A 16,901-nucleotide genomic window follows, 5' to 3' on the forward strand; every position below is an offset into this window, starting at 1 on the left:
GTGTGTGTGTGTGTGTGTGTGTGTGTGTGTGTGTGTGTGTGGGAAGGTGGAGGGGCACAGTGACACAGCTGCTCAGTGATGCACAGCTGTGCACACAGAGTGGGCCCTTAAGTGAGTTTGTGTGCTTCTGAATGGGGACAGGAGATCTTCTGGTTTATGTGAGTCAATGGTATGTGTGTGTGTGTGTGTGTGTGTTTGTGTATTTAATGCTTACCAATGTCATGTAGTGTTGGATTAAACACTGAGAACTGTTTAGGAAAGATGTACTTCTCCACTCCGAATGTCCTGGTGTTGGGACCCGTGACGTTGAATCTCTGCTGACCGAGCACCACTCGAAGCTGAGACTTCAGGGGGCTAAGGGAAGAAACACTAATATCAGTCCATGCTGCTGCATGGTATGGGATTTGCAAGTATGTACTCATAATACTTGTGCCCATCTGTCAGCCAAGTTACCTCGACAACTACCCGCTGTATTGTATGTTCTTAAACTGTGATTCCCAGAGGATGAATCCCAGGATACCACAACCTTTCTTTTAGCATCGACATTCTAAAATGGCCATGGTTGCACAAGAAATATCAAAATCTAATGGGCAGATTTCCAGTAAATGTATCTTGTACATGTATGTTTCCCAGAGGAAGAACCCTTTCCGTTTTGGACCTGATTTAATTATTCGTTGACCTGTCCTGATAATAAATATGAACAGTTTTAGTCCCAAGATTCTAATCAAAACTAAATCTTCAGTATGCTGTTCATTATGTTTGACGTGTTTGTACTGTGGGTACAACACTGTGAACTCTTGTTCTGCTTTAATTAGTTTAATCAAATCCCAGCTGATTGTAAAAACAGTTTAGCCGTTGACAGTATGTTTAAAAGAAAGCCTTGCAGAGATCATTTACTGTGAATGAAAGTATGGTGGTGGACTGGTAGCTGGAGAGGTGCCAGTTCACCTCCTTGAGCAAGGCACCGAACCCCCAACTGCTCGGGGCGCCTTTCTATGGGCAGCTCCCTCACTCTGACTCTCCATTTAGAGCATGTATAAATACTGAGCATGTGTGTGTAATTCAGGCCTGTGTGTAATGTGTGTAATAACAACAGAGTGTAAATTGTAATTTCCCCTTGTGGGACTAATGAAGGAAACATTATTATACATTACATTATTTACTGTATCCTTCTAAAGAGGGCCTTTCCATCACAGCTACAGATGTCCAATTCAATAATGTTAACGTGTTAGCTTAAGATCTTTGAACTTGTACAATGACAACAGATGCCTGTTTGTTGACATGTATGCACATGCATATTAACAGCATCTGTGCGTGAGACGTTTTTAGGTTTTCCTCGAACTGGATGTCTAAATATAGTGTGTTCATAAAGCTGTGATGCTGAGGAGTCTTTGAATACCATGCCTCTTTAGTTGACACTTCTTGTTCAGCTGAGGTAAAAAAATAATGCTCCTCCTCTGATATATGCATGTTTTCTGAAGGATTATGTTTCTTTGATTGCTGACTCAAACTGGGTGTTTCAGCCTTTTACAATTGGGCTAAAAAGGGCTCCCAAGGACATAACATTTATTTTTAGAGTTTCAGTTTAAAGTTTCAGAGGCACTTGGTGAAAGTTACATTTATACTACAGTATGTTGACTCAAAAGGGCCACAACACCTTTGCCTTTACTGCAGTGACATAAATACAAATATCAGCATCCATTGCAGCTGAAGTGCGTTCATGACGTACTTGCGGAAGAAGCAGTGAGCCGCAGAGACAATCCAGCAAGAAGAGACCATGGTGCCGGCGCAGAAGTCTGACTCTCCGATGTAAATGGCTGCCATCCAGGGGTGATTACCTGGTAGTGCTGATGTTCCGCCCAATATCCGCCCCCTGGCTACCGATAACCTTTTACTGTGTTTTTTTCCACACACATGCTTTTTGGGAGGTACAGGGGGCTGAAGTTTTTTAATGCCGGGTGTGACATTAAATGGGACAATCCTTCGTGAAGAAGCTGCATGAGGAAACAAGTTATACTGCATGATTATTTCAAACTTAAAGGCATATCTGCTAATATGGGCAACTTTTTTTTTTAACAAGAACTAGAACTACAACAAACTAACTACAAACCGGTCCAACAGCTAGAATAGCTTGCAAACACACTACCTAAATATACCTCTGCTGAATAATGTTACAGAGCAACCTCATCCTTAAAATCATATGTTGCGGAGGACACAGCAGATGGGAAAAGCTTGTGGATCCTGTGCATACCCCTGGCATCATGACATTGTGTTAAATCCTGCTCAACACCAAACCATTTGACTGCACCTGACATGTTGATGCAGGGTGAGTCATGCCTTATTTCCCCGTATCTCATCTAGCCCAGGTTTTTAAAAGTGCTCTGCCAAAACCAGTCAACTTGGCTGAATTCAACTTTTCACAGCAGCGTGACTCAACAGAGATTAGCTGTATTTTCAGATTTCTGTTTTTAATTACAAACACTGGTCTTCTAATTAAAAGTGGAGATACTAAATGAGGTGTTGAGCTGTTTGGAATGTTTCGCCAACTGGTAATATAATCAGAGCTGAGATAATAGATATGGAATGATACAGCGAGTGGCCTTGGTAAACAGTCTTAGCTAATCATACTTTATAATGTTGAGTTTAATGTTTAAATAAGGACCTATGATAAGGACAGCTAAGTGAATATGCCATCCTTGATACGGTAGAAAATGAAGAAAAAGTTTTTTTTGGCTTTGATTTGCCTAAACAGCAAGACCAATAACAATCAAGGCCAATAGTTAATAGAAAGACCGGAGCAAATAATTCAGCAGTGGCCAGAATTTATTAACAGTGGAAGCAAATGATGAAAGACATATTGCCAAATTAAACTGTTTTGACAATATGTCTAGCCAAGCTAACAGATATATTATGCTCCTAGCTTTAAGCATCAAAGTATATCAATAAACCCGGTCAGTGATGAAACTAACTACATTCCAAACTAATTACAGATGCAATTAGGTTCTTTAATGCCCTATTATTTCTAGTCTGGCCTGCCAAAATAATACAAACAAATATTAGGCCAGAATACACACTCACAAAAAAAACAACACTACAAAACTCCTTTTCTGTGCCCCGTTTACTCACACACAGACATAACACAGGAGGGGACGTCACAGTACTCCCAAGAGATGGTGGCGTCATTTAGTGTGTAGCACCACGGCATCTTGTCTTCATCAGGGTTTCTGCACACAGAAACACAGAGTGTGTGTAGGAGTCTGTGTAGGTATGGCACCATTGTTTAGAACACCACACTTAGTTCAATACAGTAGCTAAATGGCTTACAGGCTCAGACTCCGATCCATCAGAGTCTGAGCCTTACAGTCTGATGCACAAACTTGTGTAATTGTGCCTAAATCACAAGGTTTGCTTGAAATGGTTTTTTTTTTAGAGGTTTTGGATATTTTGGTGCACATACCATTTGCTGTGGGCATGCCATATGGCTGCTTGGTAGTCATAGCAACAATGACAACTGAGGAAAGCAGTAATAAATGGAAGAAGAGCAAATGTGGAGGAGGAGATATGTTTTTTATAACACACAGGCTGGATTCACCATGTGCTTCTTTAAGGCCCGGGCTGGTTTTATAGTCTCTGCCTCTGAGTAGACTTCGTCTGAAGGCTCATCGACATAAGCAACAAATGTTGGCACATGAACTATACAGATAAGAGCTAGGACTAACAGGCAGCTTGGCCAGATCAGGGTAAGAAGTTGGATATTGCAGCTTCAAAATAGAATTTGTGGGGAAAAGTATAAGGAAATCTGGCATAACTAGAAGTAGCTTCTATTTGTCATGCTGATACCCAATATAGCAGGATGTCTCAACACACACCTGCAGTAGGCATGTTCCCCGAGGCCCCTGAGGGACGAAACGTCCACCGTGCCCACGTGGAGCTCGTCATATAGTAGGTCTGAGTTCCACGCCACACACCGGGCGCCGGACACCGTGGTGCCCACCAGTCCTCTGTAATCTGTGCCCCTCCTGTTGTAGCACTCTGTCTCTGGCTCTGCACACACATGCACACACACAAACCAAAGACGGTAGCACACAAAACAAATGTCCCAATCATCGATTCCCGCAGCGTAACACAAGAATGTAAACAATTGGAATTGGAATCAGACAATTTCTGCTAGTGTGATGACAGATTTCTATCCTTCACAATGAAACCAGTCAGAACAAGTCCTAAACAACTCAGTTACAACAATTCAGTAGTACAAGCATAGCTGCTTGCTCATGTCTTTACCTGCCATCATTAATCAAACCATTATCACACACACACTCGTGTATGAACATGCACTGCATAAACATGCATACATGAAAAAAAAGGGGGGGGGGGCACATAAAGAACATCACTACCTGTCACTACAGTCCTGCTTTTACTCACCTAAGCTACAGTATGGGCCGCTGTAGCCACGTCTGCAGTTACACACTTCCTTGTCGGTTGATGTGATCAGTCGACACGTTCCGTCATTCTGACAAGGGTTTGAACGGCACACTGCACATATAAAGGCAAACCAGGTCACGTCTTAACACCATACATGGTGTATATTAGCAAGCTATTTGACAGAATCTGTCTGTTTTGGGTGGTGATGGAGCAGTGGCTATGACACATGAGCTGGGTTCGATTCCCACTGTGATACATCACCCAATGTGTCCCTGAGCAAGACACCTAACCCCTGCATGCAATAAGTGATTTGGCCAAATGAATGTCCAATATTCACTCTTTTTTGTCTCTACCCACTCCTGAGGGAAATATCTGGCTCTTTACTTGCACTGCTCTCATAGCGTTTTTTCCTAACGCAGCAGGCAGCTGTTTTCAACAAAAAAGCTCTGACAAACTGACTGTACCCCAAAGTTTAACAAAGTTAGCAACGAGGTAGTAAATATCTGAGTATTTAGCAGCTGAAGAGCATAGACTGCATGCTAAAGAGCCAGATATTTCCCTCCTATCTCCTTGTTGGGTACATAGGAAACTGATTGCCAACATGGCAACTTTATGAGGTAATAATAATAATATGTGTCATATGTTATATCAATGTTATATCTTCAGCATGCTATGCTGCCTTCAAGTGGGAAGAAAATCAATAAATACAGGTTAAAAAAAAAACTAAAACCAGTGGAATCCTAAAACTACAGTGCAAACTGGTCCTGTGTGTACAAATAGTATGTCTGACCCTAAGTATTCCCTTAAGATCTATTGCAACATCTGTGAAATATGCCGGAGAATAATGACGTCACATCTGCATTTAAAAGATCTAAAATAAAATTTAGAACTCAGTACAAAATGAAAATATAGTCAAATTTCATTTGAAACCCAAGTACAGCTGCCTTTCCACTGTCAGATAAGCTCCTACCATCATGACAAAAAACTGTTTCAGCTCAGTGAGCATGAAACTACCTCACTCATTCCCTCTTTTATGCCAGGCAATCTGTTAAATGCCAGTGAACGTCCCCCATTTAGATGAAAGCACCTTATGGACCCATGGGGCGTGTCCTAAAACACCATTCCTGAGTCACAGTGAGTCATATAATCTGTCTTTTCTTCCATGGCAAAGTTAGTCTTGTAACCATGGAGCTGAAATCAAAGTGAAAAAGCATGTCTTCGGGCTGGGAAGAGACCTGATACTCATATCTTTTGAGGCTCAAATCAATCAAAAAAACATTTATTTTTTTCCTTAGAGTGCACTGTACTACATTTTTCTAGTAGTAGTAGTTTAGTTTAATATATCAGGTGTACATGCTCAGTGTCAAGTGCAATTTAGCTAATTCTGACTACACGTAGAATAAACAAAGTTCACTTAACTGACAAGCCGTTCAACAGTTTTTGGAAGGGCATAGTGTTTAAGGTATTGTAAATTCTTCCCCTTATTGGTTTCTCTCTCATCATCTTAACAAAAGCCGACCCCAGAGCAAAATCAAGACACAATTGAAGCAGAACAACAGCTGAAAGCACATCATCTTACTTGTGTATTGAACTCTTTCACACATGATTTCCCCTGCTACACATGTGCACTGTTCCACATTGCGGAGGTGAATCCGTCCCCAAGACTCTCCGATGTCATAATGGCGCAGGTGTAAAGTTTCATAGCACTTCTCTGAAAAGTCGACAAAAGACATAAAAGGCAATAGGTTGATATCCAATATCAGCTCAATGGAGCGTGTAGAACCAAGTTTGATGGCTGACCTGTGCAAGATGCATTCAAAGTGGATCCCTTTTTGTGTTTTTTTGGTTTCGTTTAGGTTTGATTGTGAGCACTTTAAATGACGTTGAATGCAGAGTGAAACCTCTTTGTAAATGACTCATAACAGATTTCTTCGAAACCAAAGGCGAAACGTCTTTAAGGAAAGTAAGAGAGGTAAGCAGTAGAGTATGAAATGTATTACTTATTACTTATACTTATAGTAGAAATAATGTTTGATGTTGGACAAACAAGATTTCACTTCAATATTATCGCAAAGTAAGAATGCACCTTATTCCATTTCATAATCAACATCGCAGGATGTTGCGATGTTGACGCAACAACTTCTGCTGCTTGATGAAAAAGTGAACTTTCACCGTTCTTTTATCTGATTGTTACTGGCCGATCCTTCCCTTTTCGGACAGGTAGCCATTGAAACATTTTCTTTAGTTGACGTGTACTAAAAGTATCTTCTTTATTCCTTTATTCAAAAAAATGATTGTGCTTTCATTTTGCACTCTATTCTGTTTTCACTACATTTGGAAGGATTTTTTTTATTCAAAATAACCTTGCCTATTACTGAGAGTATTTCCCTAATTCACAGTATCCGTTCCTTTATTAACAAGACACCAGTTTTCAATGTTTAAAACCAAATGTGTTCGATTAGGCTGCATTTAAGAAACTTTATGTTTGAAATATGTTTTTATTTAAAGTATCTGTGCATCTTTACCTACCACTGAAAGTATTTTCAGTACAGTGTCTGTTCCTTAACTAAAAAGACACCAGTTTTTCCTGTTCTCTGCATCTTCGGTGGCTTTTGAGAACCGAAGACTTTAACTAACTAAGTGTAGTGCCTTTTAGAATGGTTTGTACTAACGTGAAGTAACCCAACACTTTTTTTTCTTCTCTGCAAGTCTCTGCAACTAGAGTACTTACTGCAACATTATGTTGTATAATTACAGTTTTGCACAATAAATGTTCTCAAAACTACCTACTACGTTTCTTTCTCTTTAGGAACAATACATTTAGCAGTATGGCTTTCCTCAGGGTCTATGTAACCTGGTCCAAAATGGTTCTATTATAATTTATATTTCGTGATACATATCGTTATTGTAAGAGGCTGCAATGTATATGGCAATATGGATTTTAGGCCATATCGCCCATACCTATAGAAAAGTACCAAAAGCAGCCACTGACACAGTGATGCACATGCTTTTCCATGGGTAGTGAAGCTAGTGTAGTCTGTTTTTTATGTTCGTTGCAAAGACAAACTAAATCCCCTGATTAATGCAACGTAATCAAGACATCTCTCTGCCATTTTTCATTTTTATATTCTATGTAGAGGCAATCTCTTCCCCATCATTTTGTGACATAATAATGTCACTTAAGGTCGGCATTTTCCAAAGTTCTTAAACGCATCTCACTGTCTTGTAAGTTGACAAGTTTTATTCTTCTGTGGCTGTCAGGTGACTGACAGTAGGCAGCCATATGTGCAGTATGATATGAAGACAATAACTAATTTTAAAACTCAAATAGCACACACATAATACTACAGTGGTATTTTAGTACTGAGTACATACTCAGATTCTAGTCAGAATATGAGTCTGATTCTGCTCCATTGGGCTGTGATTATGGGGGGTGTTTCATCCAAACCAGGGAAGAAAATGCCTCTGCACTTAATTGGATAGACCTACAACTAAACAGAGCAACAGATAGACCTACAACCAATCAGAGCAACAGAGTATATGACGTAGGTTGATCTTTTGCCAAATCCCGTAGGAAGGACGGCAAAAACATCTTTCTGATGGACAAACGCCTTGATGGCAGTTCTCTGTTCCTCTTTTAAAATAAATGCGCTGTTGATATCTTCTGTAACAGACGCCATGGTGGAATCTGCACATCTCAATTCTCCAGCGGCAGCCGTCTTTGTTGTAAACCAATTCAAACCAAGCGTTCTTTGGTGACGTGGGTGATCACGTTACTGTAGGTCATCTGTCCATCATCGTATAAAGCCCGCCCTGACAATGTGATTGGTCCGAACAGGTCTGGTTCAAGAATAGTTGCTGCACAACTGATCAAGTCCAGACCAAACTTCCCGACCTCATTGTGGGCGGGGCTAAGTTCGGCTGGCACCCAGGCTAGTGGTATTATACTTGTTGCTTATAAAATAATAATAATCACCAAATGCACATACTCTGCTCACAGAGTCTCCCAGTGAAGCGCTCAGGACAGGAGCACTCAAACGATTGTATTTGTGGGATCAGCGTGCAGACGCCTCCATGCTGACATGGATTCACCCGACATGGATCTGGGATTCTACGTGATGTGTGGACAAAAACTGAAACACATCAACAAAGGAAGAACACGGTTAGAAGAAACACATTACAGTATTATGATAAAATACGTTCCAATTGGAAATGCACTGAGTTCAGTACACTAACCCTCTGGCTGAGTTTTCTCCGGTGCACAGAAGCCCCACTGCCGGTCCCGATCAAAATTATGTGTGAGGGAGCACCTACAACAGAAGTGACAGAAATATCATACAGTCACCAGCATGCCACCTGGATTACAAACTGGAAACATTTGTAATTAAATTAGGGTTGGGAAATATGACAATAATACCGTGAGAAGTTCGTCAACTGTCAGATATTGTGTCAAATCGTTTGTTCGGTGGAATCTCTCCCTTCAACAACTAAGTATGTATGAGTCATCTGTCAATCAGCCACTACTTTAATCCAAGAAACATCAGCATACATACTTCACTGCAACACTCACTGAATCTGCAGTTCATAATGACAAACCTATCTTAACACTGAGCTCATGAACACATCACAAAAACATGCAGAGTCGTATTGCAGTAACTTTATGTGTAGGTGGGCCAGAGATGTTGGGCCATATATAATTGCATTCTTGTTACTTCAACTTGCTGGCACCCACCCTTAGTGTCTCAATTCCAAGGATTGATGACTGGAAAGCCCTCCAGCAAATTTTTATTTTATTTTTTTATCCTAAAATAAAAATCTAATAAAAAAAGGATTTTGCTGCTATGTCACAACCTGAAGCAATAAAAAAGCATCATGTGGGTTTAACTGTGACAGCTGTTTATTTACTATTGGGATTAACTGTAGGAAGTAGTAAATGTGATACAAACTACAGCCATAGTCACAGTTTAAGATTTTATACATTCTAGCTTAAAAAACTTGTTTATGATAACCGCGGTATTCTAGTTTCATCATTACAAGGCCTACACACGATTCGGCAATGAGCAAGTTATTGAAGAAAATGAGCTCATTACCTCACCTGTGACGCAACACCTGCGGTCTGTGTGAGAGTGGCGTAGACTAGGTGTGTGGAATGTGTGAACAAAACCAAATATGACAAGACAGCACATCTACTGTACCTGTCAAGTTGTTGTCTGGAGAGCATGTGTGGTAACTCGTGTGATTACGCGCACATTGGTGATGTGTGTGTTTGTGTAACATAAACAGTAGATCCAGACGCGCTGGCTAATAGGGACTCACCATGGTTTTGAGGATAGGATGGTGAGGCAGCGATGATGAATCCTACCACCCTGACGAAATGGGAACTTGCATTCTTCGCCCATTGTAGTAAGAACTGGAAATGAGCAAAATGCAGCTAGTTAGGATTTCCAGTGAACACAGATGGGCAAAACACAAAAGAATAAAATCAGAAACTGAAAAACATCTGTGCAGTTTCCCCCTGTACCTCACACACAAACACACACACACACACACACACACACACACACACACACACACACACACACACACACACACACACACACACACACACACACACACACGACTCCTCAGACTGTACAGATCTGATCAGGACAGTAAATCCATGCTCCTCTCCTCAGAAAGTTTAATCATGCTGTTATAAGCCAGGTTACAGACCTATACATGCGCTAGCTCCCATATGCTTTAGATTTATGTTGCACCAACAACTTTCTATTCCTACAGCTGAAAATATATCCCACTCACTGCCAGGCTAATGTTCATCCCCCTCCCTCTAAATCAAACACAGGACAGAGGTAAAACCTACCTTTCCGGCTCTCCTTGTATGGCTCTTTGGAGATGACCGTTTCATATCCAGCTAATATGCGCTGAAATCAGGGGAGAGAAGTTATTGCACTTTATTTGGCTTTTTCCGCAATATCACTGAATAAGACGAGGTGAGCAGGATGGTTTAAACTTACCGCCCGTGTACTGAAAACAAAAGGTAAAAAAATCAATATAAGGTATGCCATCATAAAAGTTTGCATCTGTTGGTATCTGGTGTCCGGAGAAGCTTGTTGCCAGAAGTCGGAAGAGGGTCTGTGTGCCTGTGTCACGTTATATCTGTCAGGTTCCGAGTCCTCAGCCTGCTTTTGGTCATAGGAAACGTGGGAAACCCTGCAAGTATTATCCTGTCCCTCACAATTTTGAAGCTGTGTTGAGTAAACCAGTTGCGTCATTAGGCTTGCCTATCTCTGAGGCATCCTATACCCCGGCTGGTGTTCCCCGTATACCATCTCCGCAGCCGCCCACGGTTTATCATTGTCAAGTCATCCACGGAGAGAGGACAGACCAAAACTTTCCAGAGGCAGAGGCGGGGTCCGGGCCGGGAGATGGTGCTGCAAAATCCCTCCTTTCCCGCCTCTGGGACCGTCCAGCGTCAGGTGAAGTTACTTTTTGCCTGGGTCGCATCATATACACTTTTATAAATGTTTTAGCTGTGATGTCTGGTTGTTCTGATTTATAGTTTATAAAGATGTCTCTATAAATGAACCTTGAGTCTAACAATAAAAGCTATCTATCTATCTATACATACCTGTGAAAAACTAATAGACCCAAGTCAGAAAACTCATAAAATGTAATCGAAAGAAATTGCAGCAGCACCTCTCCATCTGTCACTCCCACATCGACCCTGCTAGCAACAGACGACGAGGCAGCTAACTTTTGATTTAATTGAATTCAGTGATGAGTATATCTTTGTGTTTTGTGGCTCAGTGGTTGAGCTTGTAGTGTAGTAGGCCTATTCTGTACCATTGTCGTAGCTTTATGCCTATGTCCTGTTACCCATGCCTAGTACCCTGTCTTGGGGTTTGGGTTTCATTCTTGTTTTAGTTGTTCCGCGTGTGGAGCGTTGTGATGGATGCAGTGTGGTGTGTGGGGGTTGCCTTTGGTTGAAAATGTCACTCTCGAAAATTTGTCAGCATCCCCAACTCAAAATGTTCCCGTGGCCATGGCCTGGAAACAGCCAAGAGGAGGTGCAGAAGTCTAGTTTTCTCTCAGACCACTTGAACAGAATATACCGAGGGTTATTATATTATTATTACCACGCAGCTGTAGGGGTTTAAGCTAGCAAAAGGTTCCTAAATTGAGGAATAACATTAGCATTAGCTAATTCAACCCAGCGATTTACGGTATTATAACACAATACAATAACGGTACATTTATAACTACAACACTTAGCTACATTAGAGCATGATAGAGGATTAAGCTCATTTAAAAGTAGCGATTTTAATTCTGAAATCAGTCTTATTAGCCAGTTACTGTTAGCCTAACGCTAACTTCGGCAAACTCTGTTAAATCACTTCCAGACTGAAATGCTTACGTTGGTGTTAGCTAAATTTCCTCAGCGATTTGAAGTAAATTGATTTTAAACTCGACATGGCAATTCATTCTTATTATCTAGCTAGGCTAAACTGTTAATGTTACCTTCGTGAAAACTTAATAATTAATTCCAGAGAGTAAAGTTTTGTGACATTTTCATTTTAGCATACTTAGCTACAAGTTAGCTTAAATTGCGATAAGCTAGCTAACTAAAGTTAGAAAACCTTGGTTGGTTATCTACGTTTCCCCAGCAATTTGTTGATAACAACCGCAACTACCTGTCAGAGGATGTGACCCAGGCAAAAGTAGCTAATGTCACAACAAGGGATGTTACGCGGGATTTTTAAGTCCTAAAAGTGTTCTCCCCTAATAACCCTATGTCTGATGGGGCCAAAGCGGCTACTGGCTGAGAAGTAGACAGAGGGTGGAAGCAGTCTAGAAATGATAACATTCATATGAGTTGTATCTCATGCTTTGAAGATAAGATAACGTTACATCCAAATTGGGGGTGATTCAAGTATCTGGAAGGAGGTATTGAAGAATTCAATAATGACAGTAAAAAAAGGAAAGTATGAAAGTGAAAAACCCAACCAGCCCCATGTGTTGTCAGCATTCCGCAAAGACATGCTGTGTCTGTGTCAAGACAAGATCTCCAGTCCCATAATCTAACCTCTAATTTTCACCAGCTGTAATAATCTCTCTCCAGATGCTCATCTAGAAGAGAAGACTGAACAGCACGTCCACATTGGCAACAAATCCCCAGGTGAAGGTAGTGTGTTTTCAAATAGGAATTGTTCAACTAAGACAAATATGCTGTTAATTATTGACAATTTGGACTTACTTGGCAAATGCATAGCTGAGCCTTGGTCAAATATAGCAAGTAGGAGAGTTCAGGGCTGTAACTGTCTTAGGTAAGATTTGGGGATATAAACTACAACAGAGCAGTATTTTAAGTTTTGTGTATTTAAAGTTTTTTTTGTTTTTACAAGGGGGCTACATGTTAGGGATGGTAATGATTAGGACTGCATAATTTGTGGAAAAATATGAATCACAATTTTTTATTTTAGGATTGATATCACGATTCTCTGCCACGATATTTTTCTACGAAGTGTAATGTTTATTGCACACATGGAAAGAGCATTGCAGCGCTTGGGAGCTTACCTATTTAATACAGTCTATGCTTAAAACCCACAGAAGAAAGTTTAAGCGCTTGTGATGCAGTCGGCAGTCAAAGTTATTGAAATATGAAATTGCAGATAGGGGTGAATCAAGATTTATTGTGCAGGCCCAATAAGGATTTCCCTGCTGTCAGAAATACCAGAATGAATCTAAGTAGGCTACAAATGAAAAGTTTCAGTTTTGTTAGAATTACGGTCATCAAAGCTTTTTAATCACTCGACATGTGGACAACCTCAAAACCACAGAAGCAGGAAGTACAGGAAACAAAGGTGCCGTCATGTATCATTTGTAAAACATAGGAAGAAAATATATACAGGAAATAGTTAAATATGCAAGAAAATTGTGATTATCATCCCTTTTGATCCTAAAACAGTCCCGTCTAACGTATGGTCCAACAAAAGTGGGTAGCACTTTCTAATAGGGCAACAGTAGTTTGACAATTTTTTTTAAATCAAGCTTCACTTTTTGGAGCTTTCAACTGCATCTCACAGTCTTTCAGCGAGTCATTAAATTGTAATTAATAGTTTAATTAATGGTTAATCCCTTGGCTTGTCCATATTGTCTACTAACTAACTTACTTTGCTCTTTAGTTAATTTTCATGTCTTATTATTAAGTTAGAATCTATAATAAACCCATTGATTCCAACTTAGAAACTGTTTGTAATGTATGCCTATAATTAGAAACTAGTACCCAAAAGTTCATATCAGGCTTCTTCCATGGTTGTCCTTGGTGTAACATGGCTCATATTAAAACGGCTTTGCACTTCATTATTAAACTAAACCATAACCAAATTACATCACTGTCCAAAAATTACAACCAGTACTAAAAATCAACGAGAAGACGCCAGAAATCGTAACAAATATACAATGTCTATTACCATAATATTGACTTGTTTTTTTTGGAGTGTACATGCAGCCCAGCGTTTCACTAATTCCCTTTCAAAAGTCAGTGCCTCAGGCTTAAAAAGTGCAGCAGTGGGGGGTCCCTTTAGACTATCGTGGCCTTGTAGAGGTCTGTCTTGCAGTCCTTGCCCTCAGGTGGGTTGCGCCCGTTCTGGGGCATCTGGGCATTCCTAAGCTTGCTCTGGCACTGCCGCAGCTCAGCCACGTATCCGTGGAAGCTCACGCTGAGCTCAGAGTCCTCCCCCCGGGATGTTTCCAGCGTTCCCTCCTCGAGATGAACCCCCTCCACATCCATCACTTCCTGAACCGTCTGTGCAGCGTCGGCTCTGTCGGCGGGGGACTTGGTGTCGGAGCTTGACTCTGTTCCTCCCTCTGTGCACGGGGGAGAAAAGAAACACATTAGAGATTTAAGTATGGACAGCCAGGAGGTCTATTTGAATATTTATGAGGGAGGTCATGAGAAATTGCAGAGGCAAACACTTCAAGCTGCATTCCTTGATTGTTTTGGCCACTTGGAGTCAACAAAAAAACGCATTGACATACTATCACCTTATAAACAAAAATAGTTACCTACAGTATTTACACATCCAGTAGACACGAGCAACATTATATAGTTCAGATAAGGTGCAGTGGATTTGTCCCCCTTTCACAGTAACTTGATCCATTCTTTATGTAAGAACATTGATTACTGCAGCTAAAAATAAGCAAATTACAACAGGCAAACAAGTTTTCTTTTTTTAATTTTAATCCTTTATTTCCACAGGACAGATGAAGACATAAAAAGGGGAGAGAGAGGGGGAATGACATGCAGCAAAGGGCCGCAGGTTGGAGTCAAACCTGCGGTCGCTAACCGGTGTGCCTAACCTACCAACTGAGCTTGTTCTCAAAAGTATATGTTTATATATACACAGGGACTAAACATAAACAGATACAAAAATATGGTTCCATCTCCGTGCAACGTTTGACTCATGTGGACCTGCAGGCGACTGACGTTGCCTTCACATTCGACTGCATGATGACCAGATGCTGAGCACACAACTGTATGAGATTTCAGAGGATCTAAGAAACTAAAACTTTGTCACCCATGGCGTGGGGGCACACTGCACATGAATTATAACTCTACAGCGCTCAAATGAATAAGCCCGCTTAATATGTTTGTGTAATCTGACAACAGTATAGTTGTGTAATCTGGACAGCTGTTGTCAAGAGAAATTTGATGACACAACCGCTTCAACTCAAACTTACTGAACTCATTTGCCAAATCATGGGAAAGATCTGAATGAAATTGCAACTGGATTAAACATATTAATTCATTGACTTGTTGTCACATGTGGTGTATTTCAACAGTACCACTTGTGCTTCATTTCAAATAATTCAGAGCTGCATGACCTCATCATAAGGCACTGAATATAAGTTAATGAAATACTAAACTCACATTTAAGACGCGTGTGTTGGGAACAGAGACTCCAACATTTCCCTCTACTCATTTAAGTGCACTTGGGGGGCTGAAAACCAAAGTTTCCAGGAGGCTGGCATTACTGTTGTGGTGACTGATAAACTCTTCTTCTCATGTGATCCCTGTGGCCCCACAGACTCTAAACACAGAGGCCCGGGTGACTCAAACACGGCACTCCAACACTCTCTTAACTCTGCTGTCTGTGATTCACTGCTGTTCAGCTCAGATGTAAACACAGCCTGTGAGCTCCAACAGCTGACACCACAAAACTTCAGCTACGGCACAAGTTGAACCACCAAGGTGAACACAAACCGTCATGATCTTCTCTGAAGTTTATAGATACACTACTGACGTGTGTTTGGCAAATACGGTGTGACATTGATTAGAATTAAATATATAATGTATGACATATCAACATAAATCTCCGTCACAGGGTTTTCCACAGGATGTGATGTATTAGTGCTGGTATGCAGAACTGGTATATGATGCATTTTGATGAATTGGGCGTTCTTTTGAATTTCTTACAAATCTTTCAGTCAGATATGTATTCCATAATCCATCCTCTCCCAACCTGGGTACCAGAACCCACTAATAGATAGGTTTTTAGGTTGTTGGTTGGCTCGAAAATCCAAGGCCAGCCCGTTTTCCACTGCAGCAGAGCTCCCCCAGACCTGGTCCCCTGAAGTCCCTGGGTCACCAGAACGTTTTGTCGAATTCTGTCTCGAAATGGCCTCCATGGTCGAATCAGTGCCCAGAAGCCAGCACTAAACAAAGACCAATTGAAAAACCGTGTGCATTTGCCAAGGCCCACAGCCTGCTAAAGGATGGGCCTGGAGAGTGGAAGAGTGGATTTTCAGATGAATCTTCTGTTGAATTACACCCAGTTGCCGCAAATATTGCAGGAGACCTACTGGAGCCCGCATGGATCCAGTTCACCCGAAAACAGTGAAGTTTGGTGGCGGAAAAATCATGGTCTGGGGTTACATCCAGTATGGGGTGTGTGCGAGAGATCTGCAGGGTGGAAGGCAACATCAATAGTCTCAAATACCCAGAAATCTTAGCTACCTCTTATATTCCCAACCATAAAGAGGCCAAATTCTCCCACGGTGGTGCTCCATCGCATACTTCCATCTCCCACTTCAAAGTTCCTCAAGGCGAGAAGATCAAGATGCTCCAGATGGGCCGGCCCGTCACCAGACATGAACATCATTGAGCATATGTGGGGTAGATGAAGAGGAAGCATGGAAGACCAAACCAAAGATATTGATGAACTCTGGAGGCAGCAAGACTGCTTTCCTAGCTATTCCTGATGACTTCATCAATACTTGTATGAATCCTTGCCAAACCGCATGGATGCAGTCCTTCAAGCTCATGGAAGTCATACAAGTATTAAATTTAAATCTCACAGCACCACTATTTAATTTGTTGACATATTTCAGTATTTGTAGTAAATTTGTTCAATTTATGTATAGGCGACAACACTTTTGACCTTTCTGTCTTGTTTAAATAATAAATCTTTTTTTAGTGA

General features: G+C 41.0%; 2 protein-coding genes and 2 long non-coding RNA genes across 8 annotated transcripts in view; 1 reads left to right on the forward strand and 3 right to left on the reverse strand.

Moving 5' to 3' along the window:
• LOC116686318 (hepatocyte growth factor activator) overlaps positions 1-12,205 on the reverse strand; it is a 14,626-nt gene extending 2,421 nt beyond the window's left edge. The window contains exons 1-11 of one of the 2 annotated variants that reach the window (XM_032511300.1): positions 10,437-12,204; positions 10,283-10,343; positions 9,739-9,832; positions 8,659-8,732; positions 8,412-8,555; positions 6,002-6,133; positions 4,423-4,533; positions 3,870-4,044; positions 3,127-3,224; positions 1,730-1,994; positions 215-354 (exon numbers count right to left, since the gene is read on the reverse strand). In XM_032511300.1, coding sequence (XP_032367191.1) covers positions 215-354; positions 1,730-1,994; positions 3,127-3,224; positions 3,870-4,044; positions 4,423-4,533; positions 6,002-6,133; positions 8,412-8,555; positions 8,659-8,732; positions 9,739-9,832; positions 10,283-10,343; positions 10,437-10,694 — 1,552 coding nt within the window. In that variant the 5' untranslated portion in view covers positions 10,695-12,204. Of the gene's footprint in view, positions 1-214; positions 355-1,729; positions 1,995-3,126; positions 3,225-3,869; positions 4,045-4,422; positions 4,534-6,001; positions 6,134-8,411; positions 8,556-8,658; positions 8,733-9,738; positions 9,833-10,282; positions 10,344-10,436 lie in introns of both variants that reach the window. The other variant, XM_032511301.1, reaches the window with a different exon arrangement.
• Positions 6,941-8,363, reverse strand: LOC116686320 (uncharacterized). Its single transcript, XR_004331217.1, has 2 exons — positions 8,165-8,363; positions 6,941-8,125 (listed from the first exon to the last, which is right to left on the reverse strand). It is a non-coding gene; the product is annotated as an uncharacterized LOC116686320 (long non-coding RNA).
• On the forward strand, positions 10,672-16,034 carry LOC116686321 (uncharacterized). The gene is made up of 3 exons (XR_004331218.1): positions 10,672-10,898; positions 12,542-12,604; positions 14,681-16,034. It is a non-coding gene; the product is annotated as an uncharacterized LOC116686321 (long non-coding RNA).
• The window catches only part of rgs12a (regulator of G protein signaling 12a), a 42,246-nt gene continuing 38,537 nt past the window's right edge, over positions 13,193-16,901 (reverse strand). For all 4 annotated transcript variants that reach the window (XM_032511295.1, XM_032511293.1, XM_032511292.1 and 1 more), the window contains one exon: positions 13,193-14,289. In XM_032511295.1, the coding sequence (XP_032367186.1) occupies positions 14,003-14,289 (287 nt within the window). In that variant the 3' untranslated portion in view covers positions 13,193-14,002. The remainder of the gene's footprint in view (positions 14,290-16,901) is intronic.

The sequence above is a fragment of the Etheostoma spectabile genome, unplaced genomic scaffold (genome assembly GCF_008692095.1).
Source record: "Etheostoma spectabile isolate EspeVRDwgs_2016 unplaced genomic scaffold, UIUC_Espe_1.0 scaffold352, whole genome shotgun sequence".
In the NCBI taxonomy this organism is placed as follows: Eukaryota; Metazoa; Chordata; class Actinopteri; order Perciformes; family Percidae; genus Etheostoma; species Etheostoma spectabile.